Below are 21,898 nucleotides of genomic sequence, written 5' to 3'. Positions count from 1 at the left end.
ACTGTTGGTAGAAATGCGGACTCCAAAGATACTTCTGATAAGGTCTTAGATAGAAATAATGCATGTAATATTACAAAATAGAAGGAAGGCAACCCTTGTTAGAAAGTGGCAGAGAATTTGGCAAAATTTACTACTGGTGTTAGATGGAAAGCAGGATTTAAAAGTGGTAAGACAGGGTACTTAGCTGAAGAGATTTCCAAACTACATGTGGAAAATGCAGCATGGCTGCTCCTTACAGCTTATAGTAAAAGTGATAGGAAAGAGAGAAGTTGAAAACTGAACTCTTGGCTACAAAGAAACCAGAAATTGATGGTCTGGAAAATCCTGTGCTTCCAGAAAGGGGAATAGTGCCCCATGTGAGAATTTAACCAAACACAGAAGCAGTCAGCCATTTCAGAAAAAGCCAGAATTAGAAATATAGTTATCCAGAGGGGAGGTCCTATTGTCTGATAGGTATGATCCATGTTGTCATGGTTAGGGACAGGTGTCAACTTGGCCAAATTGTGGTACCTGTTCATCTGATTGGGCAAGCGCTGGCCTATCTGTTGCAATGAGGCCATTTCATAGGATTAGGTCATGATCACGTCAGCTACATCCACAGCTGATTCCATTTGTAATCAGCCAAAGGGGAGTGTCTTCTGCAATTAGTGATGCTAAATGCAATCATGGGAAGCCTTTTAAGGAAGACTCAGAGGAGACAGGTCCCATTCCTGCTTTGGCTGGTGAGCCTCTCCTGTGGAGTTCATCCAGGCCATCCATTGGAGTCATCGGCTTCGCAGCCTGCCCTGTGGATTTTGGACTCTGCATTCCTACAGTCACGTGAGACACTTTCATAAATTTTATATTTGCAAGTGTTCCCTGTTGATTCTGTTTCTCTAGAGAACCCTAACTAATACACATGTATACTGCAAGGAAAACTGACAGGTTTCTTGCAAGACCTGTATAAACAGAACCAATGCCAGTCTGGACTAAAAGGGACAAACTGAAGGAAAAATAACTTCAAGAGGCAGAACCATGGAAGCTAAGGTCTGAAGCCAAGAAACCTCAGACCAGGAGAGCAGACCCACCCATGCACATGGAGATGGTAAGTTTTCCCCAAAGGCAGAGGATGGGCCTTTCACCTCAATTTCCAGAAGAGTTTTGGTGCCCCAGGTTTCAGAGAGGGTAGACCACATTCCTTGGGGATTAGGAAGAGCCTTGCTGCCACCCCATTGTTCTGAGAAGTTTGAGTATGTGCCCCAGAGATGGCAGAGAGCCCAGGTGCTGCCTTGATGCTTGGAGATGGTGAAGCCAAGAAAAAGGTGATCTCTCCAAAATTCTCCATGGTAGCAAGCCTCACCCCAGCATCTGGAAAGAACAGGGCCACTGCATAAACCCTTGGAATTGGTGGGACTGCCAGTCTATCAAGACCCAAGGATGAATGGCTCACAGACTTTGAAATCTAATGGAGTTTACCTTGCAGGTTTTCAAAACCATTTGGGTCCAGTGACCCTTGTTTTCCTTCTAATCTCCCCCTATGGTAATGGGGTTGTTTATTCTATGACTGTTCCTCCTTTGTATATTGGCAGCAGAAAACTTGTTCTGAGTTTTACAGATACAGAGCCAAAGGATAATTCTGCCTTAGGACAGATGATGCCTGTAACTGATCTTGATGAGATTTTGTACCGGTTTTAACTTTGTTTGTATTTATATTGTTAGTAAAATGGTTTAAGCTTTGTTGATATTGTAATGGAATGAATGTATTTTGTATATGGAAAGAACATGTCTTTTTATGGTCCAGAAGGTTGAATGTAACAGTCTGAAATTGTGTCTATCCTAGAAAAGCCATGTTCTTTAATCCTTGTTTGATATTGTTGGGTGAGACCTTTTTTATTAAGTTATATCCATGGAGATGTATCCCAAATAATTGTGGATAGAATCTTTTGATTAGGTGGTCTCAAGATGGGTTGCTCAATGGAGTCCTTAAAGAGGGTACCATTTTGGGAAAAGCTTCAGAGCTGACAGAGACACTTGGAGATGCAGAAAGAAAACACCTTTGAGGAATCTGTTTGAAACCAGAAGCCAAAGGACCAGCAGATGCCAGCCACATGCCTTCTCAGACTGGCCTTTCTTGAGTCAAGGTATCTTTCTCTCAATGCCTTAGCTGGATATTTTTAGGGCTTTAAAACTGAAAACTAGTAACTTAATAAATTCCCTTTATTAAAGCCAACCCATTGCTGGTATTCTGGCAGCATTAGCAAACTAAAACATCCTCTCTCACTACTCCATCAATTTTCTTTCTTTTGAAAGCATTCTCTTTAGCGATAAACATGCTCTAATATCTTATATGTCAAAATAAATTCCCTGTACCACATATATTTCTGTGCTGGTTTGAATCTGTTATGTACCCCAGAAAATCCTATGTTCTTTTAGTCCAATCTTGTGGGGGCAGACCTAATTTTGGGTGGGACCTCTTGAATAGGTTGTTTCCATGGAGATGTGAACCCCACCCATTCAAGGTGGGTCTTAATCCACTTGCTGGAGTCCTTTAAGGGAGAGACAGTTTTTAGGGAGAGCACAGAGTTGAGAGAAGCTAAGAGAGACAGAAATGCACAGAGAGAAACAAGCAACGACCCACAGAACCTCAGAGAGAATACCACAGGAATCAGAAGTTGAAGGCAACACAACTTGGGAGTGAAGGACCAACAGATGCCAGCCACATGCCTTCCTATGTGACAGAGGAACCCCAGTGCCATTGGCCTTTCTTCAGAGTCAAAGTATCTTTCTCTGGGTACTGTAAATTGGACATTTTCACGGCCTTAAAAGTGTAAATTTGTGAGCTAATAAACCCCTTGTCTTTTTTTTTTTTTTTTTTTACACACGCAGGCACCGGGACCGGGAATCAAACCTGGGTCTCTGGCATGACAGGCAAGAACTCTGCCACTGAGCCACCAATGCCCACCCTAAACCCCCTTTTTAAAAGCCAATCCATTTCGAGTATATTGCATTCCACCAGCTTTAGCAAATGAAAATTTCCTTCCCTTTTCTCACCTCCCACTTTATTTTTCTTTAATATCCCAATATCTTAAACCACAAAACAAAACTTAATTACAGAACATTTCTAAAATACATAAAAATAGACAGAACAGTATAATAAATCTCCATGTATCTATCACCTAGCCCTAACAATCATCAATCCATGGGCAATCCTGGCCTATGCAGATCTCAATCTACTCTTCTCACATTAGTCTGAATCAAATCCCTAAAAGCACAGCATATCATTTGTACTTATTTCAGTACTTATCTCTATTTTTTTTTAAAAAAACATAACCATGATACTATTTTTCAAACTTAAACAAATGAACTTGGATTCTTTAATATCATCAAAAATTCTCAAACTTCCAACTATCTCATACATTAAACAACTTAAAAAGAATAATTGATCCAAATAAAGTTCATGCAGCACAACTGGCAATTATAGGTTCTCCTACTATCTTTTGATTTCCCTTGCATTTATTTGTTTAAGAACTATTTTTTGTTTATAGTTTCCCATAGTCAAATTTAACACCAATTTTATTAGCAAACTTACTTCATAGGTGATACTGCGTTCTTCCTTTAGAAGAAACATAAATGTCTGATTTTCTATATTTCTATGGTGCTCTGGGCACTGATGTTCAGTGCTTATATACAATCATGATGGGTTCCAAAATGGCTATATTCTGATTCTTCCACTCTTCATTTATTCACTAAATACTTCCTTAAGAGAAACTTCACTCCCTCTACTACCTATTAGTGCACTTCATACAGGAAAGGTAGGAAAAATGCTTCTTTTTCTTTAAATTTACATTTTCCAAATAAGTTAGTTCCCTTGGATCTTCTGATAGTAAACAATTCACTTTTTTATCATTAAAGAATTTATGGAATTAATTCTTTCAATGCATGTGGTTCTGTGTATTGATGCTCAACTGGTCTGACCTCTGGCCAGTTGGAGCCTCTTCAACTTGGCTCCTCTTACACAACCACCCTATCTAAATACCCCATTCACTCATCATAATTCTCTCTATTCTTACTTCATTTACTTTTCTTCATAGCACTTAATCACTTCATGATATTTATTAACTCATTTATTTGTTTACTTATTTACCATATGATTTTCCTACTACAATGCAAACTCCAAGAGAAGAGGGCAATGAAGAAATACATGCAAAAGAAGTTGAAAAACAAAGGAGCTAGAAAGGAATTATATCTAAAATACAGATAAGATGGTTGTCATTAGGGAAGAAAGCTTCCCCCTGTTGAAATGGGAAGGAAATATGAGTGAGGAGAAACAAGGACAAGTGGAAGTATAGATGAAGTTTCATTGGTGGCTCATGCTGAGAAGATTCAAATTTTCATCCCAGGTTTTGGTCTTTTCATTACCAATAAAATTGAAGGGATGTATCTCCTCCCCACCCTGCAGGACTGTGCCATACCATAATGGCCTATCTCTGCCAGATTAGCACTTACCCAGTATCCATCTTCTTTCCTCATCCCTCATAACCATCCAAGGTTCTTTTCCTTGCTCCAATAAGATAATTACATCTGGCTTAGAAATGGAATATCCTGCTTGGAAGAAAAGAATAGAACATGGGAAAGAAGTAAGGAATTTATTTACTCAAGCCTTTAGAACAAAGAAGAGTGTTAAGATTGAAAAACATTCATATTAGAGTTACTTTAGGGTCAGAAGTAATAATGACAGAGAGATAGGGATATGTTCTTTCTTTAAAGTAAACTTTTGGGAGGAAGTAATGGTTGAGAGCACAAGTTTCAAAACCTGCCTCTTTTCACCTGGGTCACTAAGACAAAAAATTTAAAGTCTCTGTGCCTCAATTTTTTTCAATTGTAAAAAGTAATTAACAAAAACAAAAAAAATCTTAAATAAATAGAAAAAGGAATTAACAATAATATCTACCTCATAGGATTGTTGTGAGGTTTGATTTAATATACATAAAGTGCTTATGAGTGTCTTTTATATAATAAATACTATACATGCTTATTAAATACAATTTTTGCTACTTTTTACATATGATTTGTGTGCCAATTTGAAGCTATCATGTACTCCAGAAAAGCTATGCCATTTAATCCTCAATCAATATTGCTGTGTGGAATCTTTTTTATTGCTTCCACAGAGACATGACCCATCCAATTATGGGTGGTGGCTTTTGATTAGATGGTTTCCATGGAGATTATCTCCACCCATTCAAGGTGGGGTTGTTTACTGGAGTCCTTTAAGAGGGAACTATTTTGAAAAAATCTTGAGAACAACCAAAACTGTAGAGGCAACAGAGCAGACAGAGCCCCAGAGAAGCTGATGAAAAAGCCTGGAGAGAAAGCTAGCAGACACATAACCATGACCTGAGAGAGAAATCCTGAACATTGCCGGCCTTCTTGAACCAAGGTATCTTTCCCTGGTTGCCTTAGATTGGGCATTTTTATAGGCTTACCTTAATTTGGACATATTCATGGTATTAGAACTATAAACTTACAACTTAATACATTTTCCTTTTTAAAAGCCATTCTATTTCAGGTATATTGCATTCTGGCAGCTTTTACAAACTAAAACAGATTTTGGTACCAGAGAAGTGGGCTGCTGCAGTTTGTGAATACCAAACATGTTGGAATGGCTTTTTAAATGGATAAGGGGAAATCTCTGGAAAAATTGTGAGAAGTTTAGTAGGAAAGGCCTGAATTGCTTTGAAGAGACTGTTGGGAGAAATGTGGACTCTAAAGATACCTCTGACAAGGATTTAGATAGAAATGATGCATGTGTAAATACAAACTGGAAGGAAGGCAATGCTTTTAACATGGCAAAGAATCTTGTAAAATTGTGTACTGCTGTTGGATGGAAGTTAGAATTTAAATGCGACACTGGGGATACTTAATAGAGGAAATTTCCAAACTCAATGTGGAAAATACAGCCTGGCTGCTCCTTGCGCTTACAGTAAAATGCAAGAGGAAAGAAAGAAGTTGAGAACTGAACTCTTGGGTACAAAGAAAACAGAAATTGATGTTCTGGAAAATGCTGGGCTTCCAGAAGGTGAGACCCAATGAATAGGGCCCCATGTGAGGATTTATCCAAGCATGGGAGTAGTCAGCCATTATAGGACACACATAGATTGGAGATGATTATCCAGAAAGGATTTGTGGGAAGGCTTTTGTCTGATGGGCATGATCCCAGCATGTTGCATAGAAAACCAACAGGAGTGTTGTGGGGTCTGTATAAATGAAACCACTGCCAGTTTGGATTAAAAGGGTCAGAAAAGGGACAAAGTAAAGGAAAAATATCTTCAGAGGCAGAAACGTAAAAGTTAAGGTTTGGAGCCAGGAAACCTCAGGTCAGGAGAGCAGGCTCACCCATATACATGCAGAGGGTGAGTTTGCCTGAAAGCAGACAGTGGGCCTTCTGCTTCATTGTTCAGGAAGAGTTGTTCCACCTCAGGCCTCAGAGAGGGTGGAACACATAAACCGGGGATTGTGGGGAGCCTGGCTGCCACCCCCTTGTTTTGGAGGGGTTAAGCATTTGTCTGAGAGATGGTAAAGATCTCAGGTTCTATCCCGATATATGGAGAGGGTGGAGCCAAAAAAAGGTGGTCTCCCCAACAAGCCCCAGTGTTGCAACTCACCTCAGCATTTGAAGATAAATCAAGGCCACTGCATAGGCCCTTGGAAAGGGTGGGAATTCCACTTTCTAAAACCCTGAGAATAAATAACTCTCAGACTTTGAAATCTAATGTTGTTTGCCCTGCCGGTTGCCAGAACTATTTGGGTCTGGAAACCCGTGTTCCTTCCAATTTCTCCCTATGGAAATGGAAGTATGTATCCTATGACTGTCCCTCCTTTGTATATTGGTAGCAGATAACTTATTCTGAGTTTTACAGGTCCAGAGCCAGAAGAAAATTTTTGCCTTAGAAGAGAACATGCCTGTAACAAACTGATGAGATTTTGTACTGGTTTTACTTTGTACTGTATTTGTATTGTTACTGAAATGTTTTAAGGCTTATAATACTGTAATGGAATGAATGTATTTTGTAAATGGAAAAAAAATGTGTTTTCTTGGGGTCCAGAGAGTGGAATGTGCCAGTATGAAAATATTATGTACCATCAAAAGCCATGTTTTAATCCTGATCCAGTCTTTTGGGAGCATCGCTTTCTTTTAACCAGATTCAATACTGTAGGTTGGAAACATTTGATTAGATTATCTCCACAGAGATGTGATATGCCCAATGTAGGTGTGACCTCTGATTTGCTGAAGATGTGCCTCTACCCATTCCAGGTGGGTCTTAATTAGTTTACTGGAATCCTTTAAAAGAGGAAACATTTTAGAGAGAGTTTAGAAATGACAGAAGTTTCAGAGCCAACAGACAGAGCAGATGTAGATGCTCAGAGAACATTTTGCTCTCTCTGTTGATTCTGAAGCTCCGAAACATGGATGTTTGGAGATGCTTGGAGCCCAGCAGACATCTCCATGAGATGTTAAATGAGCCAGAACTTGGAAAGAGCCAAGAGAAGCCAAGAGATGAAAGCCAGCCCAGAGAAGTAAAATGAGGAACCCCCACAGGAACAGAGGCCGAAAGCAATGAAGACCAGGAGCAAGGGACCAGCAGATGCCAGCCACAGGACTACCCAGCTGACAGAGGTGTTCCTGACCCATCAGCCTTTCTTGAGTGAAGGTAATCTTTTATTGGTGCCTTAATTTGGAAACTTTCACTTCCTTAGAACTGTAAACTTATAACTTATTAAATCCTCCCATATAAAAGCCATTCCAGTTCTGGTATATTGCATTCTGGCAGCTTGCAAACAAACACAATTTGCTTAAGAGGAAGATATTTAGCTTCTTTCCAGGAAATGTTAAATGAGGTTTTTGGATTTTAAATTTTTAATTACAAAGCAGTTAAAAGATAATATGTCTGTTGTTGGAAACTCAATGTGTCCACTTGAGTTTTACCAACTCTTGACTCAATCCAGCATCATATATATCATATAAAGTCTTTTATAAGTTATATAGTGCCAGATACCTGTCTTGCTATTCTCATCACAGGTGGGGTTAGCAAATAACATAGACCATCTATAGCAGTATGAAACCAGATTTCTTTGACAGTAGTTTTGATGTGAGTGTCCATGAGTTAAAAATCTAGCTGTTGTTAATTAAAGAGAGACAACAGAGGAAGGTAAAATGGTCATTAAATTATGGGGAAGGATGAAGGTGCTTAACAGAGGTGCCTACTTCCAAACTAAAAAGGAGATATTCAGTTAATTTTTTGAAAGGCAGCTCTGAGATTCAATCCTATGAATTCCTAAATTATTTGAGACAGATAGGCTTACCCAATGATAACAGGTTGCTATAGTTCTCTAATATCACCTCCCTGTACAAATTCCTCTGATATGAGTCCAGGCATTCCCACTCTTCCTGAGAAAAGTCCACAGCCACATCTCTGAACATCACCATATCCTGAAATGACAAACCTATGTATTATTTGTAAAATTAAAGAAAATATTTTGAAGATGGAAGAAGGACTACACTGCAGTAAGGGCGAATACATCAAACAAATAGGCTGGGGCTGGAAGCCTGTGACGTGACTGAAACAGAGTATTTATATGTTCTTGAAGATTCGTATTAATGTGGACCAAAGGTCAATAGCTTTTTTTCTAAAGGGCTTGCCACATATGGTCTCCACCACATATTCTTTAAAAATGTAAAAACAGCCTTAGCTTGCAGGCTATACAAAAACAGATCATGGGATAAATTTGGCTCATGAGATGTAGTCTGCCCATCTTGCTACAGCCAAATCTTCCTACATACTGTAGGTACCTAATTTAATATATTTCCAGGTATGTCCCGGTAATTAACAGAGTGCCCCAATTAAGTAGATACTGTTCACAAGAACACAGCTTGTAACTGGCCTGCCAAAGAAAATATCAATAAATGTGATTTATTCTATCTTCTTTTCCTGTGAGTATTAAGAAAGATAATTGATAGAAAGTTTCCCCCAAATGAATTGTAAAGTCTCTCTTTTTAAAAAGCAGAGTTTGTACAAAATTAAAGAATTTCTTCTGTATTCAAGGTCATCATTATATTGCATCATAAGCATTTTTTCTTGTTAAAACAAATACTTTATTGAGTAGATTTAATTTACTACACAATAGCCCATTTCATGGATATGTATGGCTTAATCATTCTTTTATATAATTAGGATTTAGGTTATACAACCTCTCTAAAGCTAGCATGTCTATTATGATAGCTTAACTGCATGTGGTTATTGGTATAACCACATGAATTGTGACGAGTCCAAATAAAGATGTGCTGTCTGTATAAAATACATACCAGGTATTGAAGAATTTATAAAGAAAAAAGAAGGTAAAATATCTCAAGTTTTATACTGGTTACATGTTGAAATGATAATATTTTGGCTCTATTAGATTAAGTAAAAGATATTAAAATTAATTGCACCTCTGTCTTTTCATTTTTTTTTAACATAACCACTAACAAATTTTAAGTGATATGTGTGCCTTCCCTATCTGTCTATTCTTTTCAAATGTGGCTGTTAGAAAATTGAAAATCACTTATACAGCTTGTGTTATATTTCTTTTGCACAGTACTTTCAAGTGTGCTTCAGACATGAGAGTTGTGGATCAAATAACTCCCTCTAGGGACTTCATTTCTGCTACATCTCTGCTCTCAACAGAGACTGAATCTACAGTAGATGCCAAATGATTTGGCCAAGGCACCCATGGACATGGGTTGGAGAAGAGATGGACACATAGAAGAGGCCTAGATTGTCTGGCTGTATCCATCACTAGAATGGGAGAGACTGGGGAGCAGCTATAGGATGTGGGTCTGTTAGGAAGATTCAGAATAACAAATAAGAATGTCCACATAACTTGAAAAATTGACAAAATTTCAAATAGAAACACCAACTTACATGAGCCATGATTTCAGAACTGTAAGAACTAGTCAATTTTCTTTAAGATTCCTTTACTGAAGAAGCAGAGTCCACAGAAGCCAGAGCTGAGGAAAGAATATGGACTCATAAGAACAGAACTGCTGAAATGCTTAAAGTTCCTGAAATGTTTAAAAATATATTTCTCTTTTTCCATTCCTACATGCACCAACCCAAACATACAGAACGGTTATGAGAGAAAAGAGATGAGACAAACATATCCTTCCCTAGACCAGAGAAATCAGCTAAACAAAGACAGAGAGCAGAGGATCTCCTACAGTATAGCACATGCCCAGATACTTCAGCATGAAGATTTCTAGTTAGTCCCTCACCCCAGGAAACTTGATCTGGACATGAGAATAGGCTGCCCAGACCTATTCTGAGCAGATGTTCACTCTTCCATTCTCACCTTCTCAGCTGAGAAGTGGCCAAACTATCTACACCAGAACTTCCTTCTTGACCTTAGAAATCTGACTGGTCTCCCCAAACCTGAAGAGAAAAAATAGCATAGACGAGACTCACCCAAAGTTTGCTGTATATTAGAATCACATGTGGATCTTTAAAATATACCGATGGGTAGAACTCTTTTCTGTACTAGTAGCCAAAACAGTGGTGTGAGATATTACAGCATTCTGTTACCGTGTAGAATCTTTGAACAATTAGCAAAACTTGGCAGATCCGTCTTCCTCAGAGTTCTGGAAAATAATTAAAGGGTTGCAGTAACAACAGGGTAGGCACTAAATCAAGAAAGAAATACTTGAAAAACTTGAGGAATCCTTCCTAGCTCCTCCCCTCCCTTCTCTCTGGTTCAGTGTACAGCCAGCCCACACTCTCAGTGTGGATCCCTGGCCCTGTTCCGGAGGGAGCAGTAGGATCCCTGTGCATATACTGGAGTGTACGTATGTCTGTGCTAAACTTTGCTAATCTATCTGGGAGCCTGAGGGACTGAACCAGAACATTTGTCTCTGGCTTGGTGTCCCAGAACTTGCCCTGTATGCAGAAGCAGTTTTCAGAGGGCTAAATCAGTATAAGAAACACTCAACTCAAATCAGCCTGTACTATTGGCTTCAATATGTACAACAGAGAAAGAGGAAGGAGGGTAAGTCTATTTCACAGAGAGAGGAGGTGGCATTCTGATCCCTGTAAAATGAAACAATTCCTAAGGCCATGGCTGCATGCCCAGGACAAGACTCATGCTCAAAAAGGCCAGAGAGCACCCTGCACTTTTGCCTTGGTCTGATCTTCTTGGCAAGAAGGCTAAGCTCTGAAGGAGAGCACCAGCCTACATAGAGCCAATGTGCAAAGATTGGGGAAGGTACTTTTAGGCATTGCTTTGTTTTCTGTTAGCTCCTAGCACTCAAGGAAGTCTCTGTCATAACACTAGCAGGATACAAATTTAAGGGAAAGCTCAGACTAAATTACAGAGTACGCACTAAAGTATTAAAATGTATAGTGTGCAACAAAGAATTACAAGACAAACAAGCAGGAAATGATGGCCCATCCAAAGGAATAGATAAAACATTAGAAAATGTCAACAAAGAAGACCAGACTTATGATATATATATTATATCAAAGACTTTTAAAAAGTGACATTAAATATGCTCAAAGAGCTAAAGGAAAACAGGAATGAAATGAGAATTTCAATAAGGAGACAAAAAATTTTTAAAGGCACCAAACAGACATACTGGTGTTAAAAATCACAATAATTAAAATTTTAAAACATACCCTGTTGGAGCCCAGGACAGGCTTTTCATGAAGCAGATCTCTGACTGCTGGCAAGGCCATGTCAGAGTAACCTTGGAGGCAAGGCCCCTTGGTCTCCTGTGGAATGAGGTCTAGCTTATGCTGCACCATACCTAATCTGACCTTACTGTGGGAAGGTTCTGCCTGTACAGTTTTGGGCAGGCTAGTTAATGTTCACTTTGTTCTTAAAAAAAGTTCTGCATCCCTATTCATTATGTCAAGCACATTCTCACATACTGCATTTCCTTATCTGGAAGTCTATTGTTAAAAAGTATATAATAAACTTGCGCTGGCTTCTGGGGATTGTTGCCTTCAGTCAGGCAATGAACTATCTAGCCCCTGCTTTCTCTTAACTCTGTGTTGTGTCTTTCTTAATCTCCCACTGCCCTTCTGACCCTTTTTGGACAGTTGCTCAAGCTAGACTCAGCAATACCCTAGAGGAGCTTCAACAGACTGGAGCTGGCAGAAGAAAGAATCAGTGAACTCAAAAGCAAGACAAATGAAATTATTTAGGCTAAGAAGCACAAAGAAAAAATGAAGAAATCTGAACAAAGCCTAAGAGACCTGTGGGACACCATCGAGCAAGCAATGTACACATTATGGAAATCTCAGAAGGAGAAGAAAGAGGCAGAGGAATATTCAAAGACATGACAGCAGAAAATCTCCCAAATTTAAAGAAAGATCTGAATATGCACATTTAAGAAGCCCAGGAAATCCCAAACAAGAAAACTTGATATCCATGCTCAGACATATTGTAATCAAATTGTCACATGCCAAGAAAATACTGAACACTCAAAGAGAGAAACAAGGCATCATATGCAAAGGAGCCCCAATAAGATTAAATGCCGATTTCTCATCAGAAACCATGGAGGCAAGAAAGCAGTGGAAAGAAATATTTAAAGTATTTAAACAAAATAAATGCCAATCAAGAATATATCAGAAAAACTATTCTTACAACCAGTGCTGACAACCAAAGCTATAGGCTAGGCCCCAATCTTGGGGTTTGTTCATATGAAACTTTAACTCCACAAAGGATAGGCCAGGCCTACTTAAAATTAGGCCTAAGAGTCATCCCCAAGAGAGACTCTTCCGTTGCTCAGGTGTGGCCTCTCTCTCCAGCCAACACAAAAAGCAAACTCACCACCCTCCCCCTGTCTACATGGGACATGACTCCCAGGGATGTGGACCTTCCTGGGAACGTGGGACAGAAATTCTAGAATGAGCTGAGACTCAGCACAATGGATTGAGAAAAACCCTAGAATGAGTTGAGACTCAGCATCAAAGGATTGAGAAAACCTTCTTGACCAAAAGGGGGAAGAGCGAAATCAGACAAAATAAAGTGTCAATGGCTGAGAGATTCCAAACAGAGTCAAGAGGTTATCCTGGAGGTTGTTCTTATGCATTAAATAGATATCACCTTGTTAATCAAGATATTATGGAGAGGCTGGAGGGAACTGCCTGAAAATATAGAGCTGTGTTCCAGTAGCCATGTTTCTTGAAGATGATTGTATAATGATATAGCTTTCACAAAGTGACTGTGTGATTGTGAAAACCTTGTGTCTGATGCTCCTTTTATCTACCTTATCAACAGATGAATAAAATACATGGAATAAAAATAAGTAATAGGGGGAACAAATGTTAAAATAAATTTAGTTTGAAATGCTAGTGATCAATGAAAGGGCGGGGTAAGGGGTATGGTATGTGTGAATTTTTTCCTGTTTTTTTATTTCTTTTTTTGAATAGATGCAAATGTTCTAAGAAATTATCATGATGATGAATATGCAACTATGTGATCATACTGTGAATTACCAGTTATATATATAGAATGGAATGATCAAAAGTTAAGAATGTTTGCATTTATTTGATGTTTTTTGGTATTTTTACAAAATTTAAAAATTAATAAAAAATTTTTAAATTTTAAATTTTAAAAAATTTAAAAATTAATAAAACAAAAATGTTTTCAAGATATCTATATATCAGAAAAACTGCATTACAAAATAAGGGAGATTCATTTTTCATTGCCCATGCCCCCCCCGCAAAAAAAGAGAAAGAAATTAATCAGAGAGATTGTAGGAATATGGCAGAAAAGGAAGCTTTAGAAATTGATCCTTCCACAAAAATAACTATTCAACTGGCAGGAACTGTATGAATCAATTATTTTCTAACTCCAGAGTCTTGTGGAACAGTAGAGTATCCAGGGAAGAGCTAGACAAAGAAGGTGGTAAACTGCAGTAAATATCAGTAAATTTCACCTTCTGTGCAGTATCTAGCATCCCCTATCCCTCAACCATGTAGCAGGCAGCTATGAGGGCTTCAACCTAGGTACAATTGATTCTAGGCTGGGCTACAAGGATCTAGATTTCAATAACAGGAACTGTGTGGTCTAATTATTGATCTCTGATCACTGCTTCTAATCAGCTATTTCAGATCACTGGGCCGATGGCACTGAGGCAGGCCATTGTTTCAACTGCCTCAGGCAAAGGCAGCATAGGAGTCTTAAAGCAACATTACCTCATTTTCTTCTTTTTTTTTTCTCATTTCTCTATTGATTCTCTGTTTGGGAGCAAAAATAGTTTGGAAAAGTCACAAATTGATGGCTCCAGCCCTTACCAAAAAAATTAAAGTTCCTAGCAATAACCCCAGAGTAGTGGGAAAACTAGATTTCCAGAGTTATAATAACATAATATTTAGAGTGTTCAGTTCCCCACAAACACACATGAAAAATATTACATGCACAAAGAAACAGGAAAGCATACCCATTCACAGGAGAAAAAAAGAACAAATTTGCTAGAAACCATCCATGAGGGTGCTCATATTTTGGAACTATTAGTCAAAGACTTTAAATCAACTGTATCAAATATGTTCAATGTGGTAGAGGAATCCATATACAAAGAACTAAAGGGCATTAGGACAATGATGCCTGAATGAAATAAAGAGAAATTATAAAAAGAAACCAATCTGAAATTTTGGAAAGATGAAGGTCAGTAAATGAAATGAAAATTTCCCCAGAAGGATACAGCACTAGATGTGAACAGGCAGAAAAAGGTTGAAGACAAGACAATTAAAATTATCCAGCCTGAGGAAAAGAAGGAAAAAATAAAGAAAAATGAAAAGAACCTGGTGGACCTGTATGATGCCATTAAGTGTACCAGCACAGTCATCACTAGTGTCCCAGAAAGACAAGTGGAGGGGAGCAGAAAAGGAATTCCCAATATGACTAAGAGCACATTTCTCATCAGAAAGCAGGGAGACCAGAAGATAGTGGGAATGACATTTAAACTCTATAAAGAAAAAAAAACTGCCAACAAAGAATTCTAGATCTGGCAAAAGAATCCTCAAAAAACAGAGGAAAATATAAGACACTTACTGAGAAATATAAATGGAAAGTATTAATTACCAGAAGTCCAACCCTACAAGAAATGCAAAGGGACTCGTTGAAATAGACAAATATAAATGGAAAGAGTTAATTACCAGAAGACCAACCCTACAAGAAATGCAAAAAGAACTCCTTCAGGTTGAAATAAAAGGACACTGTACTATACCTCAAAGCCATAAAAGAAATAAAGACCTTTGGTAAAGGTAACTACATAGGTAAATATGAAATCTATGCTAGTGGGGCATACCATATATAAAGGTGTAATCTGGGACAATAATACAAAAGAGGAGGGACAGAGTTATATTGGAGAAGACAGTTTATATTCTATTGAAATTAGATTGACAATAATCTCACTAGGCTTTTATTAGTTTAAGATGTTCAGTGTAATTAAAATGATAACTAAGAACAATACAAAACAGTATGGGGAAAAAGAAAGAAAAAAGAATCAAATTGGCACACTACAAAAAAAAAACAACTAAAAACAAAAAAAGGCAGCAATGGCGTAAGGAACAAAAAACATTCAAGACAGGCAGAAAACAAATAGCTGAATGGCAGAAATAAATCCCTGCTTCTCAGCTATTACCTTAAATATCAATGGATTAAACTCCCCTATTAAAAGGCAGAGACTGGTAGATTGGATGGAAAGGCATGATCCATGCAGTCTACAAGAGATTCAATTTAGGTACAAAGGCATTAATAGGCCATAAGTAAAGGTGTAGAAAAAGATAGACCCATGCAAACAGTAAGCAAAAAAGCCAGAATGGCTATACTGTTGTAAATAAATAGAGTTTAACTTTAAAAAAAAAGACTATGAGAAAAAGGATATTAAAATTGATAAAAGGTTCCCTCCAGCAAAGAGATATAATGATTATAAGCATATACGCACCTCACAACAGAGCCCCAAAATATATGAAGCAAAAATGGAAAGAATTGAAGGAAGAAAACTAGTTCTAAAATAATAGTTGGAGACTTCAATAAACTACTTTCAAGAATTGAAAGAATATAGAGAAATGAGACAAAATAAAGTGTCAGTGGCTGAGAGATTTCAAACAGAGTTGAGAGGTTATCCTGGAGGTTATTATTATGCATTATATAGGTATCGCCTTTTTAGTTAAGGTATATTGGAGAGGCTGGAGGGAAGTGCCTGAAAATGTAGAGCTGTGTTCCAGTAGCCATGTTTCTTGAAGATGACTGTATAATGATATAGCTTTCTCAGTGTGACTGTGTGATTGTGAAAACCTTGTGTCTGATGCTCCTTTTATCTACAGTATGGACAGATGAGTAAAACATAGGGATTAAAATTAAACAAATAATAGGGGGAACAAATGTTAAAATAAATTTAGTAGATTGAAATGCCAGTGATCAATGAAAGGGAGTGGTAAGGGGTATAGAAAAAAAATAGGGGAAACAAAGGCTAAAATATATTGGGTAGATGGAAATACTAGCAATCAGAGAGATAAGGGGTAAGGGGTATGGTATGTATGTGTTTGTTTTTTTAAATTTCTTTTTCTAAATTGGTGCAAATTTCTAAGAAATGATCATGGTGATGAATATACAACTATGTGATAATATTGTAAGTTATTGATTATATACCAAGAGTGAAATGATCATATGGTAAGAATGTTCATGTTTGTATGTTGTTATGTTTTAAAAAAGTTTTAAATTTTAAAAATAAAGAATTGATAGAATATTTAAATACAAGATCAATATGGAAATAAAAGACTTGAAAACATCATTAACCAACTCAACCTAATGGACATATATAGACCAATCCACCCAACAACAGCAGAATACACATGCTTTTCAAGGGCACAGGGAATGTTTTCTACATAGGCCATGAAAATCATTATGTTAGATCACAAATCTAATCTTAATAAATTAAAAAATACTGAGACCATACAAACTATCATCTTGGAACACAAAGGAGTAATATCAGAAGGAAAATGAAAAATTTACAAATAGTGGAAATTAAACAGTACACTATTAAACAACCAATGGGTCAAAGAAGCAACCACAAGAGTAATTTGAAAACAAAACAAAACATACCAAACTTATGGGATGCAGAGATCATAAATCAATAACCTAACTTTATACCTAAATAAACTAGAACAAAAAGAGCAAACTAAACCCAAAATCAGTAATCACAAAGAAATAGTAAAGATTAGAGGAGAGATAAATGAAATAAAGAATCAAAAGCAATAGAATCAACATAACCAAAAAATTGTTTTTTTGAAAAGATCAATAAAATTGACACACTTTTAGTCAGATTGACAAAGAAAGAGAGAGGACTCAAGAAACTAAGTCAGGTATAAATGTGGGGACATTACTACTAACCTTAGAGAAATAAAAAGGATTATAAGACCATACAATGAATGATGATATGACAAAAAATTAGGAAACCTGGATGACATCAACACTGTGTAATAGTTGTTCTTGTTGTGAGACGGATTCATGGAACTAACTTCCTACTTCATCATCTTCCCACAATCTCTCTGACTTTTCTTTGTTGCGATATTTTTAAATTATTGATTCAATCTCTATTAAAAAAAAAGCTCAAAAAAATCTTCCCTTTTTTTGAATTAATGAATTTGTTGATGTTTTAATGAATTTGTTGATCATTAAAACATAAAAATTACCAAATCTGATGCCAAAAAAGGGAAGCTTTCAACACGCCTATAACAAGTATAGAGATTGAATCAATAATTTTAAAATGTCCCAACAAAGAAAAGTCAGAAAGATTGTGGGACGATAATGAAGTAGGAAGTTAGTTCCAGGAATCAGTCTCACAACAAGAACAACTATTACACAGGCAGGAAATATCTGAATCAAATATTTCAAAACTCCAAAGTCCAGTAGAAAACCAAACAGCATCCAGAGAACATCAGGAGGAAAAGTGTGGTAAGTTATAGTAAATACCAATAAATTGCTCTCTCTGTATATTGTTTAATGGCACCAAGTTCTTACTTTCATGGCAGGCAGCAGTGAGATCCAGCACCTCGCTTAGCTTGTGGTGCCAGAAAGGGACATAAAAGTCCACTTCCCCAAGAACCAGGGGAGGCATGGGCCAATTGCTGATCATGGCTTTTGATTAGCTGCTTCAGATTGCTCATTGTTTCAACCCACCCTAGACAAAAGCAGCAGAGGAGATTTAGAGACAGAATGCTTCCTCAGAATTGCATAGGACAGTTGAAGAGCTATATTTGCTGGGCTAGTCAAGAAAGCACAGCTTATAGGCTGAGCCCCCAATCTTGGGGTTTGTTCATATGAAACTTAATTCCACAAAGAATAGGTCAAGCCTACTTAAAATTAGGCCTAAGAGTCACCCCTGAGAGAACCTCTTTTGTTGCTCAGATGTGGCCTCTCTCTCCAACCAACACAACAAGCAAACTCACCACCCTCCCCCTGTCTATGTGGGACATGACTCCCTAGGGTGTGGACCTTCCTGGCAACGTGGGACAGAGATCCTAGAATGAGCTGATCAGCACCAAAGGACTGAGAAAACCCCTAGAATGAGCTGAGACTCAGCATCAAGGGATTGAGAAAACCTTGACCAAAAGGGGGAAGAGTAAAATCAGACAAAATAAAGTGTCAATGGCTGAGAGATTCCAAACAGAGTCAAGAGGTTATCCTGGGGGTTGTTCTTACACATTAAATAGATATCACCTTGTTAGTCAAGATGTAATGGAGAGGCTGGAGGGAACAGCCTGAAAATGTAGAGCTGTGTTCCAGTAGCCATATTTCTTGAAGATGATCGTATAATAATATAGCTTTCATAATGTGACTGTGTGATTGTGAAAACCTTGTGTCTGATGCTCTTTTTATTTACCTTATCAACAGACGAGTAAAATATATAGAATAAAAATAAGTAATAGGGGGAACAAATGTTAAAATAAATTTAGATTGAAATGCTAGTGATCAATGAAAGGTAAGGAGTATGGTATGTATGAATTTTTTTCTGTTTTCTTTTTATTTCTTTTTCTGAATAGATGCAAATGTTCTAAGAAATGATCATGATGATGAATATGCAACTATGTGATGATATTGTGATTACTAATTATATATGTAGAACGGAATGATCAAAACTTAAGAATGTTTGCATTTGTTGTTATATTTAAAAAAAAATTTAAGTCCACTTAAAAAAAATAAAAGAAACACAACTTTTGAGAGCTATGAAAGAAGTTCCTAGGGCCCTTCCAGGCCCCTCACTTACCCCTTCTCCAGGGCAGTCTGGAACCAACTAGCACTCCCTTTGTGAGTCCCTAGCCTTGTCCCAGTGGGGAAAGACTGACTTGGGAAACTCCTCTCTGGCATGCCCCCACTCCTAGAATTTGTCCTCCTTACAAGAATATCAAAAATTCTCCAAACAAGGAAGCTGAAATTTCCCCCTTTCTCGCCATTCCCCCAAGGGCACTTGGCAAATATTTTTTTATTCGCTGTTCAAATTGCTCTGGGATTTATTAGGGCATCACTCTGGACAAACCTACAAAATCTCATGCCCTATTCAAGGTTCCATGTACTGATGGTGTTCAATTAAACTGTCCATATAAGTTATATTAGGAAATGCACTAGTGAAAATATAAACATTTTTTCTTTAGTCTCACACATAAGTTAAAGTTTTAAAATATGAATTACCATCTATTTTCAACACCCTGCAATGTTGACTTTGCTTTGTTATGAGAATCTTAACATGAAAATCTTAATAATAGATAATAAGAGATAGGAATTTTAGAAAGGAACTAAATAGAACCACTGGAGTTGAAGACCACAATAACTGAAATGAAAAATGCCCAGGAGGATTATAAGAACAGATGAAACCTGGCAGAAGAAAGAATCAGCAAAGTTGAAGACAAAACAATTAAAATGAGTCAGGTTGAAGAATAAAAAGAAAAAATAATTATAAAATAGCCTAAGGCACCACTGGGACACCACCAAGCATACCAATATGCATTTTATGGAAGTCCAGAAGGAGAAGAAAGAGAGAAAGGGACAGAAGGAATTTTCAAAGAAATGATGACAGGAAAATTCCCAAACTTAGCATAAAGTGTGAATATGCACATCTTAGAAGCCCAGAGAACACCAAATGGTAAACTTGAAGAGAATTATGCATCATCGCATACTGAACAAACTAACACAAAGGAGAAGGAGAAAGTTCTAAAAGGTGCAAGAGAAAAGCAACACATTATGTACAAGAGAATTCAAATTAGACTAAGTACCAATTTTTCATCAGAAGCCATGGAAGCAAGAAGGCAATGGGCTGAAATACTCAAGTGCTGAAAGATAGCAATTCCCAACAAAGAATTTCACATCTGGTGAGACTTTCTTTCAATAATAAGGGAGAGATTAAGTTGTTCCCAGATAAACACAAACTGAGGAGTTGAACACCACTAGAAATGTCCTATAAGCAATGTGAAAGGGAGTTCTTCAGAATGTAAGGAGAGTACACTACACAGTGGTTCAGAAAGGCATAAAGAAAAAAGACCTCCAATACAGATAACCATTTGGGTAATTATAAATGCCAGTACTATTGTACTGTATTTTTTATATGTAAATACACTTCGTACTTCCCACAGGTGCTAAAATGCAAATTCATAAAAAAGTAACAATAAATCTGTGGTTTTGGACATACAACAAACAAAGATATAATTTGAAAAAATGCAATAAACACATGGGGAAAATGACGGTATCAGAATAACATGTTATTCAAGTTAAGTTGGTATCAAATCAAATATGATTGCTGTACATTTGGAATATTATATTTTAATCCCATGGTAAATGCAAAGAAAATATATTCAGAAAGAAATGAGAAGGAACTCAATATGGTACAATACAAAAATCAAATACATATGAAAGTAGATATTAAAGGATGAATTGAGGGTGAAAAAAAAGCTTAAGACTTACAAAGTAAAAATTCCAAAAGGGTAGAAGAAAGCCCAGCAGTATCAGCACTTACTTTAAATGTAAATTGATTAAACTGTTCAGTCAAAAGGCAGCGATTGGCAGAATGGATAAAAAAGCATAGCCAACTAAATGCTATCTGTAAGAGATTCACCTTAAATTCACAGATATAAGTAGGTCAAGAGTGAAAGGATGGAAAAAATATACAATGCAAGTACTAACCAAAACAGTGCTGGGGGTAACTGTACTAATATCAGATAAATAGACAGTAAGTCAAAAACAGTTTCAAGGAACAAAGATGGTCATTATATACTGATAAAGGGGTCAATTCAATAAGATATAACAACTATAAATATATATGCACTTAACAGCACAATCCAAAAATATATGAAGCAAATATTGACAGATTTGAAGGGAAAATTGATGGCTCTATATTAGTAGTAGGAGACTTTAATACACTACTTTCAAATAATAGGTAGAACAACTAGACAGAAGAGCAATATGGAAATACAAATGAATGACGGACTAAACAACTACACCTAACAAACATATATAGAATACAAAACCCAATAGCAGCAGAATATACATCCTTCTCTAGTGCATGTGTATCATTCTCTGGAAAACACAATATCTTAAGGCACAAAACAACTCTCAATAAATTCAAAATACTGATATCATATAATGTATTTTTTTCCAACCACAATGGAATGAAGCTAGAAATTGATAGAGGGAGAAATGAGAAATTCACAAATATGTGGAAATTAAACTAATGGGTTAAAGAGAAAATCACAAAGGAAATTAGGAAAATATTTTCAAATGAAAATGAAAATACAACACATCAAAACTTATGGGATGGATAGTACCTGGCAGGGGAGGTCCAAGATGGCAGTTTAGTGATGTATGGAATTTAGTTTGTCCTGCAGGACAG

General features: G+C 37.0%; 1 protein-coding gene across 5 annotated transcripts in view; it reads right to left on the bottom strand.

Annotated features, from left to right (window-relative positions):
* Window positions 1–21,898, bottom strand: part of LOC143660046 (uncharacterized) — a 145,433-nt gene that overhangs the window by 85,144 nt on the left and 38,391 nt on the right. For 3 of the 5 annotated variants that reach the window (XM_077133419.1, XM_077133415.1, XM_077133414.1), the window contains 4 exons: window positions 10,479–10,651; window positions 9,939–10,024; window positions 8,341–8,467; window positions 4,486–4,584 (listed from right to left, as the gene is read on the bottom strand). In XM_077133419.1, coding sequence (XP_076989534.1) covers window positions 4,486–4,584; window positions 8,341–8,467; window positions 9,939–9,947 — 235 coding nt within the window. In that variant the 5' untranslated portion in view covers window positions 9,948–10,024; window positions 10,479–10,651. Of the gene's footprint in view, window positions 1–4,485; window positions 4,585–8,340; window positions 8,468–9,938; window positions 10,025–10,365; window positions 10,446–10,478; window positions 10,652–21,898 lie in introns of all 5 variants that reach the window. The other 2 variants (XM_077133417.1, XM_077133416.1) reach the window with 2 other exon arrangements.

Source organism: Tamandua tetradactyla, chromosome 16, assembly GCF_023851605.1.
Source record: "Tamandua tetradactyla isolate mTamTet1 chromosome 16, mTamTet1.pri, whole genome shotgun sequence".
Taxonomy (NCBI): domain Eukaryota; kingdom Metazoa; phylum Chordata; class Mammalia; order Pilosa; family Myrmecophagidae; genus Tamandua; species Tamandua tetradactyla.
This window is presented reverse-complemented; position numbering and strand designations above follow the sequence as displayed.